General features: G+C 41.7%; 2 protein-coding genes across 3 annotated transcripts in view; both read right to left on the bottom strand.

Annotated features, from left to right (window-relative positions):
• Positions 1–482: 482 nt before the first annotated feature.
• Positions 483–5,646, bottom strand: RPS21 (ribosomal protein S21). Its single transcript, XM_044984659.1, has 6 exons — positions 5,588–5,646; positions 4,623–4,719; positions 3,015–3,078; positions 1,878–1,949; positions 740–795; positions 483–548 (listed from the first exon to the last, which is right to left on the bottom strand). Exons 2-6 carry the CDS (start codon positions 4,670–4,672, stop codon positions 539–541), a joined length of 252 nt encoding a protein of 83 aa, XP_044840594.1. The 5' UTR covers positions 4,673–4,719; positions 5,588–5,646; the 3' UTR covers positions 483–538.
• A 2,776-nt stretch (positions 5,647–8,422) lies between these two features.
• Positions 8,423–19,473, bottom strand: part of CABLES2 (Cdk5 and Abl enzyme substrate 2) — a 41,506-nt gene continuing 30,455 nt past the window's right edge. For both annotated transcript variants that reach the window (XM_044986420.1, XM_044986421.1), the window contains 4 exons: positions 17,622–17,725; positions 15,717–15,823; positions 12,545–12,749; positions 8,423–12,083 (listed from right to left, as the gene is read on the bottom strand). In XM_044986420.1, coding sequence (XP_044842355.1) covers positions 11,943–12,083; positions 12,545–12,749; positions 15,717–15,823; positions 17,622–17,725 — 557 coding nt within the window. In that variant the 3' untranslated portion in view covers positions 8,423–11,942. The remainder of the gene's footprint in view (positions 12,084–12,544; positions 12,750–15,716; positions 15,824–17,621; positions 17,726–19,473) is intronic.

Here is a 19,473-nt window from a genome sequence, read left to right as displayed (position 1 = left end):
GGTCCACTGTCTTTGTTCCCTTTACTGGGTCTGCCATACATGTTGGAGCATTAGCTTTCGTGGGTGAATACCCACTTCATCGGATGCATGTTATATTGAACGTGCTTTGATCCACTGGAGTGCGCAGCCCGCCCCCAGCCCCCGGAGCACTGCTTTACCGTGTTATATCCAAATTCATGTTATATCAGGTGGCGTTATATTGAGGTAGTGGTGTATAATTAAAGCAAGGATAATACAATGAGCTAAATTTGTAACACATACTAAATTTGGATGAGAAAGTTTTAAGTTAACAAAAATGCAGACCCAGGTTTTCAAACGAGGCATAGTTCTATATACTGGGTTATCAAAAGATTTCATGTCTAGGTCCTCAGAATTAGTCAGTTCTGTAACTTTCCTGCACAAACATCTGAAGATATTTTAGGGAACTTTGAAACCCACTGGCATTTATGGTTCTGAACTAAAAGAAAACACTGCACATCAAATATGTTTAAGCTGTTTATTTTACAACAAAATGTTCCGTATCAGAGAGCATCTTCAGTTAGAAATTCCTGAAAAAGAAAACCAAACAAAATTGTTACGAAGTTGTAATCTGTTTCAGCAGCTTTAATAAATATTTTCGTGAAACTTCATAAACAGCCTATAAATCCAGAATACACGTTTTCATCAAGACCTAAAACTTTGGAACCTGGAAAGGAAATCACATTGATAACCTTTGCAAAGATGAGATAAACATACTTACTTGGAAACAATCCCATCATTTTTTGCGAGACGCAGAATAGAATCATCAGATTCACCCTTAAATAGAAAAAAAATGGAGTTCTGAAACATGGTCTATAATCCCTGGTTTCTCATTTTTAAATGTAAAATGAGAGATGTGAGGTGCTCAGCTACTTAAAGACATTTCTGGAAGCATCAAAGGCTTAGAGATGTATATAAATCTGTGGATGGAATGCTATTTGTGCAAATTAGCTTTTCCAAAAGTATTCATCAAATTCTTGGCCATCTTGCAGTACTAGAAAGTGGTTTTAACTTCATACATTATGTCACTTGATGCTCAATGATATATCTTGTTATTACGAAGACACAGCGCCCTGATGAAAGTGCAGAAAAAGCATCACACTGGCTTGGTTTAAAGAAATCTTAAAAGCTGGATTTTTGTGTTGCTTACGAACACCACAGACCCAACACTGCTCTAGAAATTGGTCACTCGGTATACTGGTTGCCACCCAAAAAACTTCAGCTATTTCTTTTACTGATTTCATTACTACAGATTTTTGGACAATTCAAGTATACATGTTTTAACCAGAAAAAAAATCAGAATAAATAAATGGAGAAGTTGATTTGGTAATGTAATTTGTTCGTGAAATTCACCTCTCAAATCTAAACAGAATGAATACAAGCTAGCTTTTTGTTTTACATTTAAAACTGATTAAGGTCTCATGAAAGGTACTGGATTGAGACCTTTAGAAACAGAAATCCTCTATCCAGTGAGCATGTAGAGTAGCACAGGAAGCAACAATACTAACATCCTTACATTCCCCTGACAGTGTGCCTCAGATATGTCCTGGAGGAAGAACACTTGTGGATAAAGAACAGCAGTGTTTCTATGATGGACTGGCCCTGTACAAACTCCCACTAAAGTCAGGAGAGTTTTTCCATTTAAAGAGAAGTTGGATGGGGTCCACTGTCTTTGTTCCCTTTACTGGGTCTGCCAAACAGTGTCCCAGATGAGAGGTATGGTTTTTGTGATAGATACACTAGTTCATCAGGAGTTGGACTGAGATCACAAACTTTTCACAAAGGCCAAACATGCATCACATGGAGATAAACAGCCAACCAAACTAAGACAGTTCTAATTTTCAAGAAAACATTCTTACCATCCTACGAATTGCTCCACAAATGGCATAAGTTTTGAACTGGCCATTGACTCTGCCTGTGACCTTGTCAACCTACAATTATAATTAGATCATTTTGATTAAGTAGACATGTTGGTAGACACACAATTCTTGTAATGCTTTACCCTCTACAAGGTGTAAAAAGGTAAATTGTTTGCAGAGAAATAGGTCCTATGGTCAGAATATAATGAATCACAAAACCTGAGCCAAATGTTCACATTAAAAATCACAGGTTAGTTTCGCCACATACAGAAAAGGACCATGGAGTCTGATGGATTCAGGATCAGACAACATAACAGGAATACAATAACCAGTAACAAACTGGTGTGTTAACAAAGGCCTGGGTAGAAGATAAAGCCGAAGTCTCTTTTGGGACACAAGTACATGTCCAATTTAAAAGTACGTTTGTGGATTTAGCTGCCTTAATGACAAGTGTGCCTGTCTGGATTTAGGACTGTATCGAACTTTGGAAGAAGCAGTCTTGTTCCGCAGGCAGATAAATGCACAAGAAAAAGGACACAAATGATCTCACTTTTTCAAGCTGTAGGGAAGTTTCCCAGAAAGAGAACATTGAACAATGTAAGATTAAACCCTGCAGCAACCCTTAAAATAGCACAAGGATTTGTTTTTCATTTCTGCTGATCTCCAATCCTTGAATAATGAAATATGGTAAGCAAGAGATTTTTTCTTAACATTTAAAGGGAAATAAAATCACTTAAAAAATGTTCATATTATGGTGATGTAAAAAAAGATGAAGTAATTTGCCCAAATCCACACAGTAAGCAAATTGCAGAGACAAAATTGCAAGACTTCCAATTATCAGTCCCATACTTTAACTACTAAGCCACATTCTCTCCATGAATATTAAAAAACGACAAATCCTGTACATAGCACAAAAGGCAGATTTGCCAAAGCAAGCTGCCAAGATAAATTACATCCAATGCTGTTGAGATGGTATTAGACTTATTTGTAATGTAATACATTACAATAATAATAGATGTAATACAACATTCACGCTGACATATTGAGCACTTCATGTTAGTGAAACTGAAGGTTCTAAACTTCACAAATAGATACAACTCTCTAATTAGATCTACATATGTCATGAGTTATACTTACCTCAGAAATATTCATTTGAATGGAAGCATGGTCCTTAGCACCGATTATTCGGTTGCTAGCAGAGCTGAGGAAAGAGGTAATATGAAGTTAAAATAAGAAGCATACAAGGAGGGTATTATATTAACCAAACAAAGCCTATTAAAGGCCTATCCACAGTATGGATACCTCTGGGCTAGCAGTTTGATGGTGATAGTCAAGGCATCAGACAGCTCAATGACCATACAGTTAAAAATAGGTTTGACACTGGATTTAAACCTGGCTCTTATTTGGCAGCATTACACTTAGCTATGGCAGTAAATAATGTTAATGTTGGCCTATTTAATTATTTTTAGAATGTATTTAGCGCTATGTTCACTGCATGTAAATGAAGATAACTCACACTGGAAATATGCATTCCTACCTGCTCTGGAAAGCAACTATAAGAAACTGGAATGTAGCTGCCTACTATGTCTGAGAGGAATGCTACTTATTTAGTAACAGAGCAGTGGTGGTGATTGAGAAGAATCAACTGGCCCTTCCAATAGCACCCTCACACAAAATTATTTTTGCCTGCACTTCATATAGTTTATTTAAGGGGTTTACCAGGTTTATCTGAATTTCTTATTAAAAAAACTCCCAGTATGTCTATTTAATTCTTTGCCTATCTTACTCCTAGGACTGTGACTTTTAGACTAAACATTGTGAATTCAGATGCAGTGAGTAATCATGAGTTCATGGTAAAAACTCCTAAGAACCTAGAAGCTCACGAAACTGCTCCTGCAAGAAATAAACACATACTCACAAATGAGCAGTTCATTTTATGTTTTTGTTCCCCCTTGAAGGTCAGAACAAAATGACTCCCAACACCAATCTGGCCACTTGCTAACACCTATGTGCTTTTGTGAAAGTTGTTTTTTTCTCTTAACAGCAGCAAAGAGTCCTGTAGCACCTTATAGACTAACAGAAGTACTGGAGCATGAGCTTTCGTGGGTGAATACCCACTTCGTCGGATGCATGTGCATGTGGACATGCATCCGACGAAGTGGGTACACCCACGAAAGCTCATGCTCCAATACTTCTGTTAGTCTATAAGGTGCCACTGGACTCTTTGCTGCTTTTACAGATCCAGACTAACATGGCTACCCCTCTGATACTTTCTCTTAACAGTGAAGGTAACTAACCACTGGAACACTTTATCAATTGTCATGGTGAAATCTCTATCAGTGACAAGTTTTAAGTCAAGAGTGGGTGTTTTTCTAAAAGATCTAGTTCAATAAAGGAATTATTTTGGAGAAGTTTTATGGCCTGTTACACCCAGGTCAGATTAGATTATCACAATGGTCCTTTCTGGCCTTGGAATCTAAGAGGAAGTAGTAATTCAACTAAATTAATCCCTTCATAGAATATAGTGAACTGGTGCATTGGTTACCAAGTTTCATGCTTCAGGGCATAAACTTATCCTCACCCAGGAACTGCCTTTCACACACTATCACATACCAGTGAGGTTTATTATGGGGATACTGACACTGTTGGATGTAGGAGGCTGCACAAGACTGACCATCTGAGTCAGCCTGGAAAGACCCATGCCCCTATACAATAGCACCAAGCATGCCAAGGAAAGAAGCTCACCATTTACGAGGCACATACAGGTCCACAAATTCCCCAGCGTCGTTCTGCATCTTATTTTTCTATATGTAACTACACAGGGATGTGCAAGAGGAGATACCTAAGGGGACATAAATCACAGGGTCATACCCTACTAACCAAGTACTCAGCTACATGTTCTAACAGCCCAGCCCAACTCAGTCTATTCAGCTTAAATTTTATCCTGTAGTATCTCTGTGCCTTTTGCATAAAATCAATAGCAATAACAAAGTCCCTTATGAGCTTAATGGAGTCTTTGGCATTTCTCCTTTTGCAACACATACAACTCTGCTTGTGGACAAGTCTCTGTTTTTGAGGATGTTGCTAGTTTTTGTGGGGGTGCAGTTCGGAGCATAAGGGCATGTGAGCGTTGTGTGAGGCTTATGGCGGAAAGGCCTTTTCAAACGGGAAGGTTTTGCAGCGTCTCCTAGAGACAAGCGGGCACATTTGCCCGATCTCACAACCAAGGGCCCCATGACAAATACTTCGCCCTCAACCCTCGTGTGCTTCGCCCTGGGCTGGGTGATCGGCGCGGCCCCAAACGCCACCCTCATGCACCGGGACTGGAGCCATTAAATCCCCTAACGGCCCCAACCCGGCCCCAGGCAGCTCGGCGCTGCACGGGGGCCTGACCGCCCCGCCCCCGCCCCGCGTGGCTGGGACCGGGACGGGTAGACAAACTCCCCCCGGCACCCGGGAGGAGAACCGGGGCTTCCCCCGCTGACGGCCGGCCCGGGCCAGGCGGGAGAACCGACGCCGGGCCGGGCCGGACCGGGCCAGGCTGCAGACGGGGGCCCAGCCCAGCCCGGCCCACCCCGCTGCCCCCCGGGGCAGGGAACCCGGCGGCGCCGCCGCCCCCCCCTCCCTAGCGGTATCTCAGCCGCCCCCGCGCCCTGCAGCCCCCAGCCCCGGCTCGCGCCCCGCCAGCCCGGCCGCCCCTCGCCTCCTACCTCGCCGCCAGCCCAGACCGGAAAGGGCGGCCCCCGCCCCCCGGAAGCGATAAGAAAAAGACGGTGAAAGACGCGAGCGCTTCCGGGGCAGCGTCCTTGACGTCACTGGCGAGAGATGGCGGCGGCGGCGGGAAGCGCGGGGCGGAGTTACCTGGCGGCCGCCCCCCGCTCGCTGCCGTGGGGGAGGGGGTCTGAACAGAGCCGAGACGCAGGGCGCGTGGCCTCGGGCCATAGAGTGGCAGGAGCAGCCCCCCCCCATCAATATCAACAGAGCTGGGCGGGAACCCGCCCCCCCCGCCCCAGCCCCCGCAGCGGGACGGTCCGGGTCTGAGTCAGGACCGTCCCGACGGTTCACTGGCGAGCGGGAAGGTTCTTCTGCGCCCTGGCCTCAGGCGGCCATCCCAGAACAGCGGCTCTCACACGCCACTGCACCGCGCCCCCCCCCTCTAACCACCACCATCCCTACGTGACCCCGCGAGGGGGGCCAGCCTGAGCCCAGGGGCTTCAGGCTTCAGCCTTGGGCCCCAGAAAGTCTAAGCCAGCCCTGGCACCCCCATTAAAATGGGGTTGAGATCCACTTTGGGGTCCCCAGCTACAGTTTGAGAATCGCTGTCCCAGAACAGAACTGCCGTTGTTCGCCTACATCCAGCGTAGGTCAATGCCCTGTATTACAAGGACATTTACTCCAGCTTGAATGAGAGGGCTCCTGCCAGTTCATTCAAACGCAATAGCAAAAACCATTACGGACCATCTGACGTCTCTGGATCCGGCCAGGGACTGTTAGTGTCTGGACCTCGCCTAACCATTCCAAACAAGCACATTATTACTCACCCAAAAAGCTGCCCTCCTGGTTTCAACCTGCTATGCAAACGTTGGACCGCTTTCAACTGCATCCGAACAAACCATGGAAGATGCAGCTACTTGATGCACAAGTGGAAAATTAAAAGTTCCACTTCATGGGACTGGGGTGAGAACATCCAAACCAAACATACAACACAGTGCCCCAAATACAGATTCAAAGGTGAATTGGATGATACCCACAATGACACAGAGGCGGCCTTGAAATGTCTTGTCTTATAGACATACAACTGCATCTATGGTATGTTGCTCTGCAGAGGCCATATGCATGTGAAAGCACGCAAGCAATATTTTAGGAAGCAGTTCAGTTTTGTGTGTGTGTGTGTGTGTGTGTGTGTGTGTGTGTGTGAAATAGCAGTTCTTACTTTAAATAGTAGGGGCATGGACAGGAAACTGGAACAACCATCCAAGGAGAGTAGCAAGGGTAAAAAAAACTCAGTTGGCTTCAAGGCTGAGCTTGATAAGTTTATGGAGATAGTATGATGAGACTGCCTATATTAGCATGTCTTTGGCTATCCCTCCATGTAAGGATAATGTTTGCCAAGGGGGTTCATTGGTGGGTTTTTAAGTGGCTGCGGAGCCCAATTCATGCCTTGCAGATTTTCCCCACAGAAAAGATCTCCCCAAGGTGTGATCTTAGAGATGACAGTTGTTGGCTGGACTGTTGTGCCCTTTCTTTCCTCCTTTGTCACTTCTGTCTCATGAGCACATCTGTACTCCTCAAAGTGACCTGTGGCACCACTGTGTTCTGTTCCATGCTGCGTCCTCCCAGTTTGTACTTTCAGATAGCAAATATCTCCAATGACCAGTGATGGGACACTAGATATGGAGGGTTCTGAGTTCCTACAGAAAATTCTTTCCCAGCTGTCTGGCTTCTGGGTCTTGTCCACATGCTCAGGATCTAAGTGATCACAATATTCGGGATCAGGATTTTTTTCCAGGATCAGATTGGCAGAGACCCAGGGTTTTTTTTTGCCTTCCTCTGAAGCATAGGGCATGGGTCAGTTGCAGGTTGAAATTAGCATAAATCGTGAATTCTCTGTAACTTGAAGTCCTCAAATTGTGACTTACAGACTTCAGTAAGTCAGCCAGAGATTATGGGTCTATTACAGGAGTGGGTGGGCAAGGTTCTGTGGCCTGCAATGAAGTCAGACTAGATCAGTGGTTCTCAACTAGGGGTCCAGGGCCCCAAGGGGCTGTCAGCAGGCTTCAGAGGGGTCTATTAAGCAGAGCCATGAGATTTGCAGGGACCCAGGGCAGAAAGCTGAAGCCCCATTATCTGGGGCTGAAGCCCAGGGCCCTAAGCCCTGCCACCTGAGGCTAGAGCTTGAGCAATTTAGCTACATGGCGTGCCATGGGCCCTGGGCAGTTGCCCTGCTTGCTACCCCGCAACTCTGGCCCTGGCTTTTATATGCAGAAAAGTAGTTGTGACATAAGAGGGCCGTGGAGTTTTTACAGGATGCTGTGGGGGGCGTCAGAAAGAAAAAGGTTGAGAACCCCTGGACTAAATCATAATGGACCCTTCTGGCCTTAAAGTCTATGAGGTAGTAAGTATCTGCTTTGTTAAATGAGTTTGTCCTAGAACTAAAAAGATGTATTAAATGAACAGTCTGCCTTATAAGAAAATTTCACACTGAAATGTGATTATGATTGCTGTAACTGAGACTAAATTAAATTAGACAGCACTAGTTCCCATGTATATTTAGTCAGTTTCTCCAGTTTGTGTGGTCCTGTCACACAGTATTATTATTTTTTTAAATAGGGCATTATTGAAAACCCAAATATGGGTTAAGGATTCAGGGGCAAATGTAGTACATGAAACTATCTAGAATAGTTGTTTTGCAAATTGACTTAGATTACCTCTTTCTGCCAGGTATTTAGAAGGAGGCAAAGGAAAGGCTCATACAGCTAGTGTTCTTAAAGGAATCTTTTCCAGACAAGCCAAAGTATGTCACACTTGATTGGTTACAAAATATGTATCAAAACAAAAAATTTTTATTTCACAGCTTCTCAATCCCACAGTTTCATCAAAAGAATATTAGACAAATTACAAACAGAAACTTTAATTTACTAAGACACAAAACTATAACAGTTTACATAAAAATGTACAAGCTCCTATCAAGAGTCTTTTCGTTGTGCTGAATCTAAGCAGCACCTTATTTACATGTGATACATAATTAAACCACACACCCAAATGTAAAGAGACCAGCATTTCTCTTTAAAGGAAAATAGATTATTTGTTTTTGCATGAAAAAGTGTAACATCTCTCTCAGAATGTTATGTTGGGTCCCATTTTGGTTTAGACATTGACAACATTGCAGTAATAATTTTCTACCACACAGTGGCAGCTTTTCTATAAGAAGGGAAATATATCACAATGAGGCTTAACTGAAATAGGACTCTAAGCCAATTTAAGGAAGAGAATGCTAACTCCTATAAAACATTACACACACACACACACACACACACACACACACGTTACTGCCTTTGCCATCAGGATCACTATTTCTGTACAGATAAGACACAGAAAAAGGTACCCAACATACACGTCGTAGACGGTTGGTTAAAATGACAATTTGGGATCAATAACCCATCTTCAGACTTGAAACAAGATTTCTATGGTGTTATAGAAATGTACACAGTGAACACTGTATATAATAGATCATTACCATGATACAATTTTCACCCATAATATCTAGGGCTTTAGAGCTCAGAGCTTTGGATATGCACATGCCGAGGTTTAATATGAGAACCTATTATGGTAAAGCCTTTACTTAAAACACTGCTCTGAAGAATACATGCTTTATCTTAAGAAGGTGTAACTCTACATTTTGCTGGAAGAATAAACCCAACTTGCCCATTTAACACACTGAAGCAACAACCTGCATCCTCACTCAGGCACAGCTTCCATTGCAGTCAATGTGAGGAAGGATTGCAGGATTAGACTTTAAGGATTATATTTCAGTCAGAGCATCTTTTCTCCATTACATATTAGTTTAAAGCAATTTCACTCCTATAATTAACAGCAGGAGCGCAAGTTGTCTCAGAGCACTACATTTTTAGACATATTTCTAGTAACATGACAAATGATTTTACATTTTTTGGACAAATACTCTGAGAAGTTTTACATTTACCACTTCCCCAAATACTTAACTTCCATATTAAGTTTGTCCATATTTAGATAAAGAAAAGGTATTGACTGATTTGGAAAAACCTGTAGCAGATAATGGACCATTATAAATTGAGTGCACTGCATTAATTAAAAAAAAGCTAAGTTGGCAACCCATAAGTGTTAGTCTAATACTTTAGTAAAATAGAACTTATAAAACTGGCACTAATTATTCAGTATAGAACTTTAGCATAACCAACAATTTTCTAACCTCTCTTTTGGAAAATAAATTCAATTGGCAAGTTGGATGTTAGTTATCTTATCTTCCAATTAAAAAAGTTTGTAAAATTCTCCCAGATTAAGAAATTAATCATTCATGTTAAACTTCACAGAGAAGCAGCTTTCTAAAATTCATGTCCTGCGATTGACCAGAAGTATCAGAGGGGTAGCCGTGTTTGTTGCTTTTTACAGCTCCAGACTAAGAGTCCTGTGGCACCTTATAGACTAACAGAGTATTGGAGCATAAGCTTTTGTGGGTGAATAAGTCATGCGTCTGACGAAGTGGCTATTCACCCACGAAAGCTCATGCTCCAATACGTCTGTTAGTCTACAAGGTGCCACGGGACTCCGTCGCTCATTGACCAGAAGGTGCATATTTACTTGCACTAAAGTTGTTAAATAGAGCTACTAGGTTTAGGACTTGAGTAGTATCACTGCAGTTAGATGTATAAAATACCTTTCTAATGCTGCTTAAAAAGAAAGGCTCTAAGTTTCCTTCAATTTCACTGAAGTCAAACTGGCCTTAGGTAAAATGTAGTTGAATAGCAAGACTTCAGTTTTATGTTTGTTCTTATTTAGTGGCCACAACAAACACACAAGGAGTTGAAAGGTACAGTACTCCATGTATCAGAGACTAGGTAGCCTTTTTATCTCAGGAAGAGATCTAGTATCTAAGTTAGTCACAAACAAATACTTGGACATCGAGAAATTTTGTATTATTTTTGTCCCTTGCAAACACACACAAACACTTATTTGTATCATAGTATTGCTTAGAAAAAAACCCAAGAGCGACTAACTGTATCGCTAAAGGTACAACATGTTTCAGAATTGTTTAAACCAAATGTCTGGGCAACAGTGGAAGAAGTTATTTAACCCTTGCATAAACATCAGTCTGCTGCTGAACATTAACCTCTAACTGAATGGCTGATCAAATGTGCAACAAATGCCAGTTTCATGAGGCCCATCACAGTGGCACAATGCTTGGAAGAACTGAGTAAAAAGTAGCAATTTAACAACTGGACATACTTTGTTTCATTGGCTTAGTTTGGAAGCGATAGCAGTACTGGCTGAAACACTTGCGTACAGAGCAGAGAAAGATCACTCATGATAGACGTGGTCATGTTTAAAAAGGTGCCTAGTATCAGGCTATAGTAAACAGTGGCATAAATCAAAATTATAAATGATAATATGGTGATTTCCTCTCACATGTAAGTCGATTTCTTTTCTCCAATTGAACAATGAACTACAAGAACGAACTCCAAGCTGCTTTGCTGCAGCTAATGTGTTCAACAAGTGATATTTCACGATAGATTTCCAAACACAATCTTTCTTTCCTTTTTTAAAATAAAACCTTTATTAACCTATTAACAGTTAAAGAAGTTGACCTAGAATAGTTTCAGACTTGCTACCTATAGATCTATAGTACAAATCCCCTTTGTAATATTAGTGCAGATATACTGGAATTGTTTTCACTATATGCAAGGCAAATGCAGGTAAAGGATACATTGCTATTTAAATTCAGGATTCACTATTATGCAACATAAGTAACTTAAAGTACTGGTACCAGACCAGTCAGTTTTAGGCACATCTTTAAAAAAATAAAGTATGCATTTTATTAATGTAAAAATGCAGGAAAATTCTCAGATACACTATTTGAAATTTATGATTTTTTTGAATGGAAGTGTTTCTCCCTCTAGTTTCAAGGAAGAAAATAAAGGTTGAAACAATCTAAGAGAACAATAGTGTAGCATCCTTTGTAGGGAAGAACTGACCATTTCCTAGTAAAGCTGAAAAGGAAAATACAGAATAACCAGCAGCCACAAAGGTAGCTAGTTTGTGAATCATTTGTGCTTTAATGTCCAAAGGAAAATAAAGTTCAAGACAACCCTTTCTGTACCATCTTCTGATACAGGCTTGGTACCTGTATCATTAATGTACATCTTGACTGTTTAAAAATCATGCTTCAGTCTTCAAACTAGCTGTAGGCATGATCTGATGCATATTGTGACATAGAGAAGGTCAGTGGCAAGTGTCAAATTCAGGAGCAAAATGTTCAGTAATGCTGTTAATCCCCAGAGCCACTGGTGAGCAGCTGGAATGTAGCTTTGGTCAGGCTTGCTGTGTGAGACGTCTATAATGAGGTAAAACTTGGTTTTCAGGAAGGTAGAGGACCAGCTCCAAAGCTACAAGCACTGTAAATTCAAATCCAATGAGATCTCGTCTGTTGAATCTGAATCTTTCTTCTAGTTTCTGCAATGGCATTTTTTGGGACAGGGAAAAAAAAAAAAAGACAGAAGAGAAAATCGGATCAGGAGTTATCCTCAGGAAAGCTACTAGATTGTCACAGATCATACCAGCATAAGAAAGAAAAGTAATCATGTTAGGGCCTGAGCTGTACATACATACAGGATCAAATATGCAGTTGGCTACAAAAACTAGAAACAGACCAATTTATGGGTTCAACTCTGGTAACTGGAAGCCAAATTACCCAATTTGCATGCAAACAGGTTTTTGCATGCTGAAAGGGACAAGCCCAGAAGTTTTAGGGGTGCTGTTTTGAGATCAAATAAAAACACAGGCCGTTTCCCCCCCAAAAACAGGTGCCTAATTTTTGAAAAAGTCTTGGTCTTAGCTCATAAAATACAAGACTGCAACATTAATAAAAAGACAGAGCTTAGGACCGTGAATGAAAAAATTCAAACGATACTTACATCAATAAGGTGTTTCACTTCATGTTTCCTGAGATCACTGCTGATCTTGGCTGCAAGAAGCACACAAGCACCAGCGCACAGTTTGCGGTTCTGTTTGTTGAGCTTGCCTTGGAGAACAAGCTTCTCAAAGTAAACATACGCCATTGACACAGTAACTGGCTCTAGATTGCACTCTTCACTCAGGTTCCACATCTCTCTCTTTAAGCTGTGAGGGGACAAAATATCTTTATCACATGAAATGGTTTCTAAAAAACATTGGAAACTCTTCAGTGTGAAGGAAGCAAGGATTGGTAAAGGGACTGACGCCCTGAATTTATTCATCTGGTTCATATATAATCCAGACTAGTTCTCAACAATGCTGTTACCAGCCGAAGGCTGTTTGGTGGCATATAAAGTGAACTGGTATTCTCAGTACAGTTCCCAGTGGACAGGCCTCCACAATGCAGAAGCTACCATGATGGCTGGCATTAACTAGCACTTTCAGAGGCCAAGGAGACTGAACCTCCTTGTCACATGGAGGTGATCCCTCTATATCAGTTTTAAGGCAAATTGGCAGGGCAGTGGTGCAAACTTGTAGTGCTATTGGTCATGCTGTATCTGTGAAAGATTCCTCTCTAAACATGCAAGAATAGGGAGTGGGAGCAGTTGAAGAGAAGAGGGAAACAGGACTTCAGGGAACGGTGTCTGCATGCAAATAAAGAACTAGATTTTTCAAATTTAACATTTGACACATACAAGACACTGTATATTAAGCAAAAATTGATGTAATATCTCTGATTGTAAATATCTACAGTGGTTGTACTAAGATGAAGGGTATGTCTACACTATGAAATTAGCTCAAATTTATAGAAGTCTTTTTTTTAGAAATCGTTTTTATACAGTTGATTGTGTCCCCCCCCCAAAATGCTCTGAGTGCATTAAGTTGGCGGACTGCGCCCACAGTTCCGAGGCTAGGGTCAACTTCCAGGGCGTTGCACCGTGGGTAGCTGAGAGTAGCTATCCCACAGTTCCCGCAGTCTCCGCTTTTGGGTTGAGATCCCAATGCCTGATGAGGCAAAGACAGTGTCGCGGGTGGTTCTGGGTACATGTCATCAGGCACCCCTCTCCCTCCCTCCCTCTGTGAAAGCAAGGGCAGACAATCGTTTCGCGCTTTTTTTCCTGGGTTACCTGAGCAGACACCATACCACGGCAAGCATGGAGCCCACTCAGCTGTCACCATACGTCTCCTGGGTGCTGGCAGACGTGGGACTACATTGCTATACAGCAGCAGCTCATTGCTTTTGGCAGCAGATGGTGCATTACGATTGGTAGCCATCGTCGTCATATTCCTGGGTGCTCTTTTAGCCGACCTCGGTGCGATCGATCAGGGGCGCCTGGGCAGACATGGGAGTGACTCAGCCAGGTCATTCCCATCTTCTGCCGAGCACCCAGGAGATGACTATGGCTAGCAGTTGTACTGCACCATCTGCTACCAGCCTAAGATATAAAAGATAGATGGATCAAAACAAGAAAGTGACCCGATTTGTTTTGTGAAATCAACAGCCTGCTAAACCCAGGGTTTTGAGTTCAATCCTTGAGGGGGCCATTCTGTGTGACAGTTGTTTGCATTTCTCCTTGATGCAAACCCACCCCTTTTGTTGATTTTAATTCCCTGTAAGCCATGTTGTCAGTCGCCCCTCCCTCTGTCAGAGCAATGGCAGACAGTTGTTTCACGCAAAACCAGGTGAGGAGGCGACGGCAGCAGGGTGACGAGAAGGACACTCATAGACGTCTCACAAAGTACAGGCTGGGCAATGTGCACATCATGCTGATGAGCAAAAGTTTGCGGGCCTTTTCCTGTCTACCTGGCCAGTGCATTTGAGTTGAGAGCACTGTCCAGAGCGGTCACAATGGAACACTCTGAGGCCAATACCATCCAATTGTGTCCACACTATCCCAAATTCGACCTGGCAAGGCCGATTTCAGCGCTAATCCCGTCGAAGGTGGAAGAAAGAAATCGATTTAAAGGGCCCTTTAAATCGAAAAGAAAAGGGCTTCGTTGTGTGGACCGGTGCAGGGTTAAATCGAGGCAACGCTGCTAAATTCGACCTAAAGTTGTAATGTAGACCAGGCCTAAGTCCCTAAGAAAATATTCAGTATGTAAATATAAGAATTAAATAGCCAATCAGGAAACTGCCATTTTGATGAAACATATTAGGGCTGAGAAAATAAGAATTCAAGTCCCAGTAAAACTCAGTTCCAAATTTTTTTGAAGTTAGCTGAAAACTCTGTTCAAGTTATTAAACTGGTTTTCAGCGATTTCAAGTGGTGTCCGAATTTCCATAGGGCTCGATCCTGCCTACTCGCCATTCATAGGACTCCTATTGAAATTTATGCTCATGCACGGTCCCATTGAAGTGACTAGGACTACAGTGCATAAGGGTTTGCAGAGTCTGGGCATAAGTTTGCTATTCACAGATGACAGTCTTCACACTGGGAAGTACAGTTCTGTATCATCAAGACAATGCCCCTCCCTGAAGATAGAAGTTAAATGTGTTCATAGGGTATTTCTAAAATATCTGAAATTATATTTTGAATAATTGTATTTCTTATGGGTATTTTTTTCACTAAAAGGTACTATAACAAATCACTGTAGTTTTCTTTAAAGATAATTGCCATATTGTGGCACAGAAAGGTGAAGTTGCCTGGATTTTTTTTTCCATTCTGCAGTTTCCTATAACAAGCCAAGACCACAGGATATTTTCTCATTACTCAAATAGAAATAGATAGCCATGTGTCCCAGATGGAGGCACAGACTGCTTATAGAAAAGGTGGAGCACACTGTAGGCTCTGAAGTCCACTTAGGTTTTGATCCATAGTTTGCAGAAGGATTGTTGAGTCACTTGTAATTTGCTATTATATTAGTACTAAATCAACAAAAACGCAGTATTAGTCTGAAAATAACTACTTTTAGGCTGAGTTATATGAGGACCATTTCCAGCATCCTAAGCATTCCTGTAATGGCTGCCATCCCACACCCAGCTTAACTGGTAACAACAGATCATCAGTATTTAATCATATATACTATTAATAGAATACTTAATTCCATACAAGTGTTAGAGGAAGCAGCTTGTACAAGAGGCTTAAAGGACATTCTCTCTCTCCTTTCTATTCTCAAGTGCTTGTTTCTTACCTTCTGATTTTGCTCAGCGTTAGCTTGATGTGAGGAAACTTCTCTTTAAAAGTTTCATTCATGTCCTTTTTAAGGTCTGAGGGTTTCACGTATTCTATTACTGTGGTCTGAAACACAAGAGGCAAATTTTCTATAACATTTGTGGTTTTATGGTCTACAATGCATTGTAGGTGCCCTTTAAGCATACCCCCTGTTTGGTACAAAGGCAAGACAGACATGTCTAATAATATTTTGCACTTCTGTAGTGCACACCCAGTGCTTACAAAAATATTAAAATAATCTCAGCAATTTGCAAGACAGACAATTATCCCCATTTCACAGACTGTGAAACTTAAACTGGGAGGGTCAGCGACTTGCCCAATAGATCAGGCTCCCTTTCTAGTATAAGCTCCTCAGAGCCTGACATACAGGCTTCATTAGCTACCCAATGCTTTACCTTTAACAAACACAGGGAAGTGTGGGGACACTCCTGTGAAGCTAGAACTCAGCTGTCAGTGACACTGCTCATCGTGAGAACTTCCCTACTGAACTATCACGATTGAGCCGTGCCAGTGACAAGTATGGAACGTTAGGTACTGTTACAGATGCCTGTTGTAGGCCACAAAGCCATCAGTCTGCTGTTAGTCTGTCCACATCTTCAGAGCACTAGAAAGCTTGTGTATTCAAGTGCCAAGTATTATTTCATGGCCTATATGATGAGAGAGGAAGGAATTCACTTCTTCCCCAAAACATTAAGGGTCAATAAAGATGTGTGAACAGGGCTATATGGTCTCATGACAAAGAGGTGCCAGAGAATGAAGTTTGTGCAGGCTAAAGTAAGCCTTCTGGCCTTAAGAGTGGTAACCTGCTGTTACAATCATCAGCATTACATGTTGAGGCACATAAGTTAGTGGAGTAGAGTAACTGCTAGACAAACAGTTGAAATAAGGCCATGTCAAGGGAAAGCTGTAGTAATCCCAATCTCACTGCGATGCTTTGAAAAAATAAAGGAGCCAAAGTGTGGCAAAATGAAGAAATCCTAATTCTCAGACCTGGAGTAGACTACAGTTCCCAAATGACCCAAATACTGTCTTGCTGCTATGAGTCAGTTTCTCATGAGAGAAGTGGCAGGGAATCCTACAGCTTCAGCTGACAGCGTTCCTGGGAACAAAATTAAACAATCCTGAAATCAGCGCTCTCTTTGGTTGTTGGATCTATTCTTTGACCTTTATGCTGTTTCTCTCGGTGTAACTAGCGGCCATTGTTTTGCAAGATTTCCACGCTCTAAGAGTGCCTTCAAATTTAATAAAATAGGAGTTCACTCCTGGAACAAACTGTCAGGAAGACTAATTGCTTTAATGTGTTAAGCAAAGTAGCTGTGCATAAACTAATCCCAGAGGCTCATAAAATTAATTTTTTGTAGCTGCCACTGATCAGTGGTTATAGATAACAGACAAAACGTTGTTCTAAATTACTGATATCCAGTCATCGCCACACAGTTCTAATAGACAAGCTTTTGCTGCAACATCTTTAAAACGTGCCTTTGTCCATAATATTATTTAGGAACACATTAACTAATTTATGCACTACTGAACGCACATTCCTTGCATATTCACTACAATGGCGTCTACGCTTAATTGGGTCATCACCATCGAATCTCAGACAGAAGTTTAATCTCCCTGAGGACAGAAGATCCTTAGCGCTCTCTGGTAATCTATTACTAATGTAGTGTTTGGCATTGCTCTGTAACTCAGTAGTGCTCAAGTTCAAAGCACAACTATGTCTGTTTGAGTACTTATTGGGAAAACTATAAACAGGGCACATTTTATCCAAGGTAGCTCTTTACTGACACTGAGCATCCATGCGCTGAGTACGTATGCACAGGGAGCCAGAGGGCTGCTCAGTGAAAATATACCAATTTCTTACCATGTAAGATGCAAAGATGAGAACACGCTTGTGTTTCCCACAAGGCCATTGAGGATCATCCAGGAGATTCGGATTATACTCTGATGACTCACCAACTTCATTTCCTGGAAGAATGGGAGAAGTAAATAAAGCACGAGTTGTAAGATAAACAAATAAAATGAGCTTTAAGAAAGAGATTCCTGTTGCATCTAAGATTAGAGACAATCTGCAAATGGGAGAAGAAAATTCATTTAACTATACTACTCAATGCCCCAAATTCTTGGGTCTGCAAACTCTGAAGCTGCAGGTCACCTATTCATGCTCCAGGAAACACTACAGTACATACTATACACCGACCACAAAGACAGTACTTGGAAGGCAGTGACAACAGGAGACAAAAGGCAAGTGCTTTTTTAAAATAAGCACATTATTGGTTTGCAATTTTGTTTTGCTGCTTAAAAATGGTAATACATTGTATATGACATACAGAATGTGAAAAAGCATGTAAGCTCTACCATGAACCAAGAACTCATCCATAATGCAAACAAAAAAGGAGGATGAAGCACTCACACATTGTTTTTAAATATTACAATACCCCATGATCTGAATCAAAAAATACTCAGTCCATGGATATTACAAGGGTTTTAGTGAGAAGAATGAAGAATGAGACAACCTTATCTCCAACTGTCGAAGTCACAGATTTCAATGGGATCAGGATCTCTCTTTGCACCTCCCATATTCTGGCTTCAACCAGGGACCTGCCTTGCACTTAGCGCAGTCTTGGAGCTGCTTTATGTTGTACTGGCTTGTAACAACCTCTTAGTGGCTATTACACCCTTTCCTTCCTATTTATGCTAGGGCAGGGGCGTGGTGGAAACAGAGGAGAAAAGAACTCTGCACTGTCTAGGAACATGTTATACCAGGCAAAGGCCACTTCCAGAGTGGCATAAAAGGGGTTGGAGCACAAGAAAGAAGCTGGCTCCTCTCTAAATTTAGAAAGAAGGTGAGCAGTTGTGTGGAGTAGGAGTCAGCTGGATGTTTTAATCATTAGTCCTTACACTGCTGAGTTAAAAGGATCCAGTTATTTTTGCCTACTGGTATTCTGCTGCACCTGGTGTTCTATTGTCATGTTACTTATATTCCACTGAAGTCAGCAAACTGTTAGAGAACACCTCTGGTACATTAGCAGCAGAGCAGGTTCATTCTAGCTGGAACATTCAAGCAGCAGAGGTAAAGGTCTGAAAGAAAGTTCTGTTTGTAAAAAAAAAAGTTATTTATGGGTGTTACGTAAGGATGCCAGAAATGGCACAGCATTGGAGATTCTAGTTTAGTGGAGGGCAAGGGTAAAGTGGTTACATATGTTGGCCAGATACACAAGTCTATTTTATGGTCTCCTGTTAGAATATTGTTTAAGTGTGATTATAATCTGAAAAAAATGACTAAAAATTATATCCATATGATTCCATATTTATATCTTTCCATGGTTCCAAATGTGCTCTTTTTGCAAGCAGAAAGATGAACACTTCAAATGCCAGTCATGCAGCTTTAAATCTGGATCTGAAAGTTGAACTGAGTTCTTGCCAGCTCATGCATTACCACACGTGATAAGAGATTCTGCACTTAGAATCACTGATGCATGAGCCACAACAGAACCAAGCTCACTTTCACAAAGATGTATTGACTCTACAGCATGAACAAAACGAACACATTTGTTTTGTAAAGTACGTGCAGGCAGCAGATCTGTTGAATTAGCTGTGTCACTTTTGCATAGTTGCCTTTTTACCACTGAAGCACTGTAAGGTATATTGGTTTCTGGTTTGAACAGCAAGAGCTGGTGGGTTGGGATGTTTAATTGTTCGAGAGGGACACTGGA

Source organism: Mauremys mutica, chromosome 13, assembly GCF_020497125.1.
Source record: "Mauremys mutica isolate MM-2020 ecotype Southern chromosome 13, ASM2049712v1, whole genome shotgun sequence".
Taxonomy (NCBI): Eukaryota; Metazoa; Chordata; order Testudines; family Geoemydidae; genus Mauremys; species Mauremys mutica.
The sequence above is the reverse complement of the archived record's forward strand: the minus strand, read 5'-3'. Positions and strand labels throughout refer to the sequence as shown.

Coding starts and splice junctions, on each gene's coding strand:
- RPS21 (XM_044984659.1), bottom strand. CDS start 4,672: ATGCAGAACGACGCTGGGGAATTTGTGGACCTGTATGTGCCTCGTAAA. Junction 3,079..4,622: donor CTGTATGTGCCTCGTAAATG/GTGAGCTTCTTT, acceptor CTCTTTCCTCAG/CTCTGCTAGCAACCGAATAA. Junction 1,950..3,014: donor TTCAAATGAATATTTCTGAG/GTAAGTATAACT, acceptor TTATAATTGTAG/GTTGACAAGGTCACAGGCAG.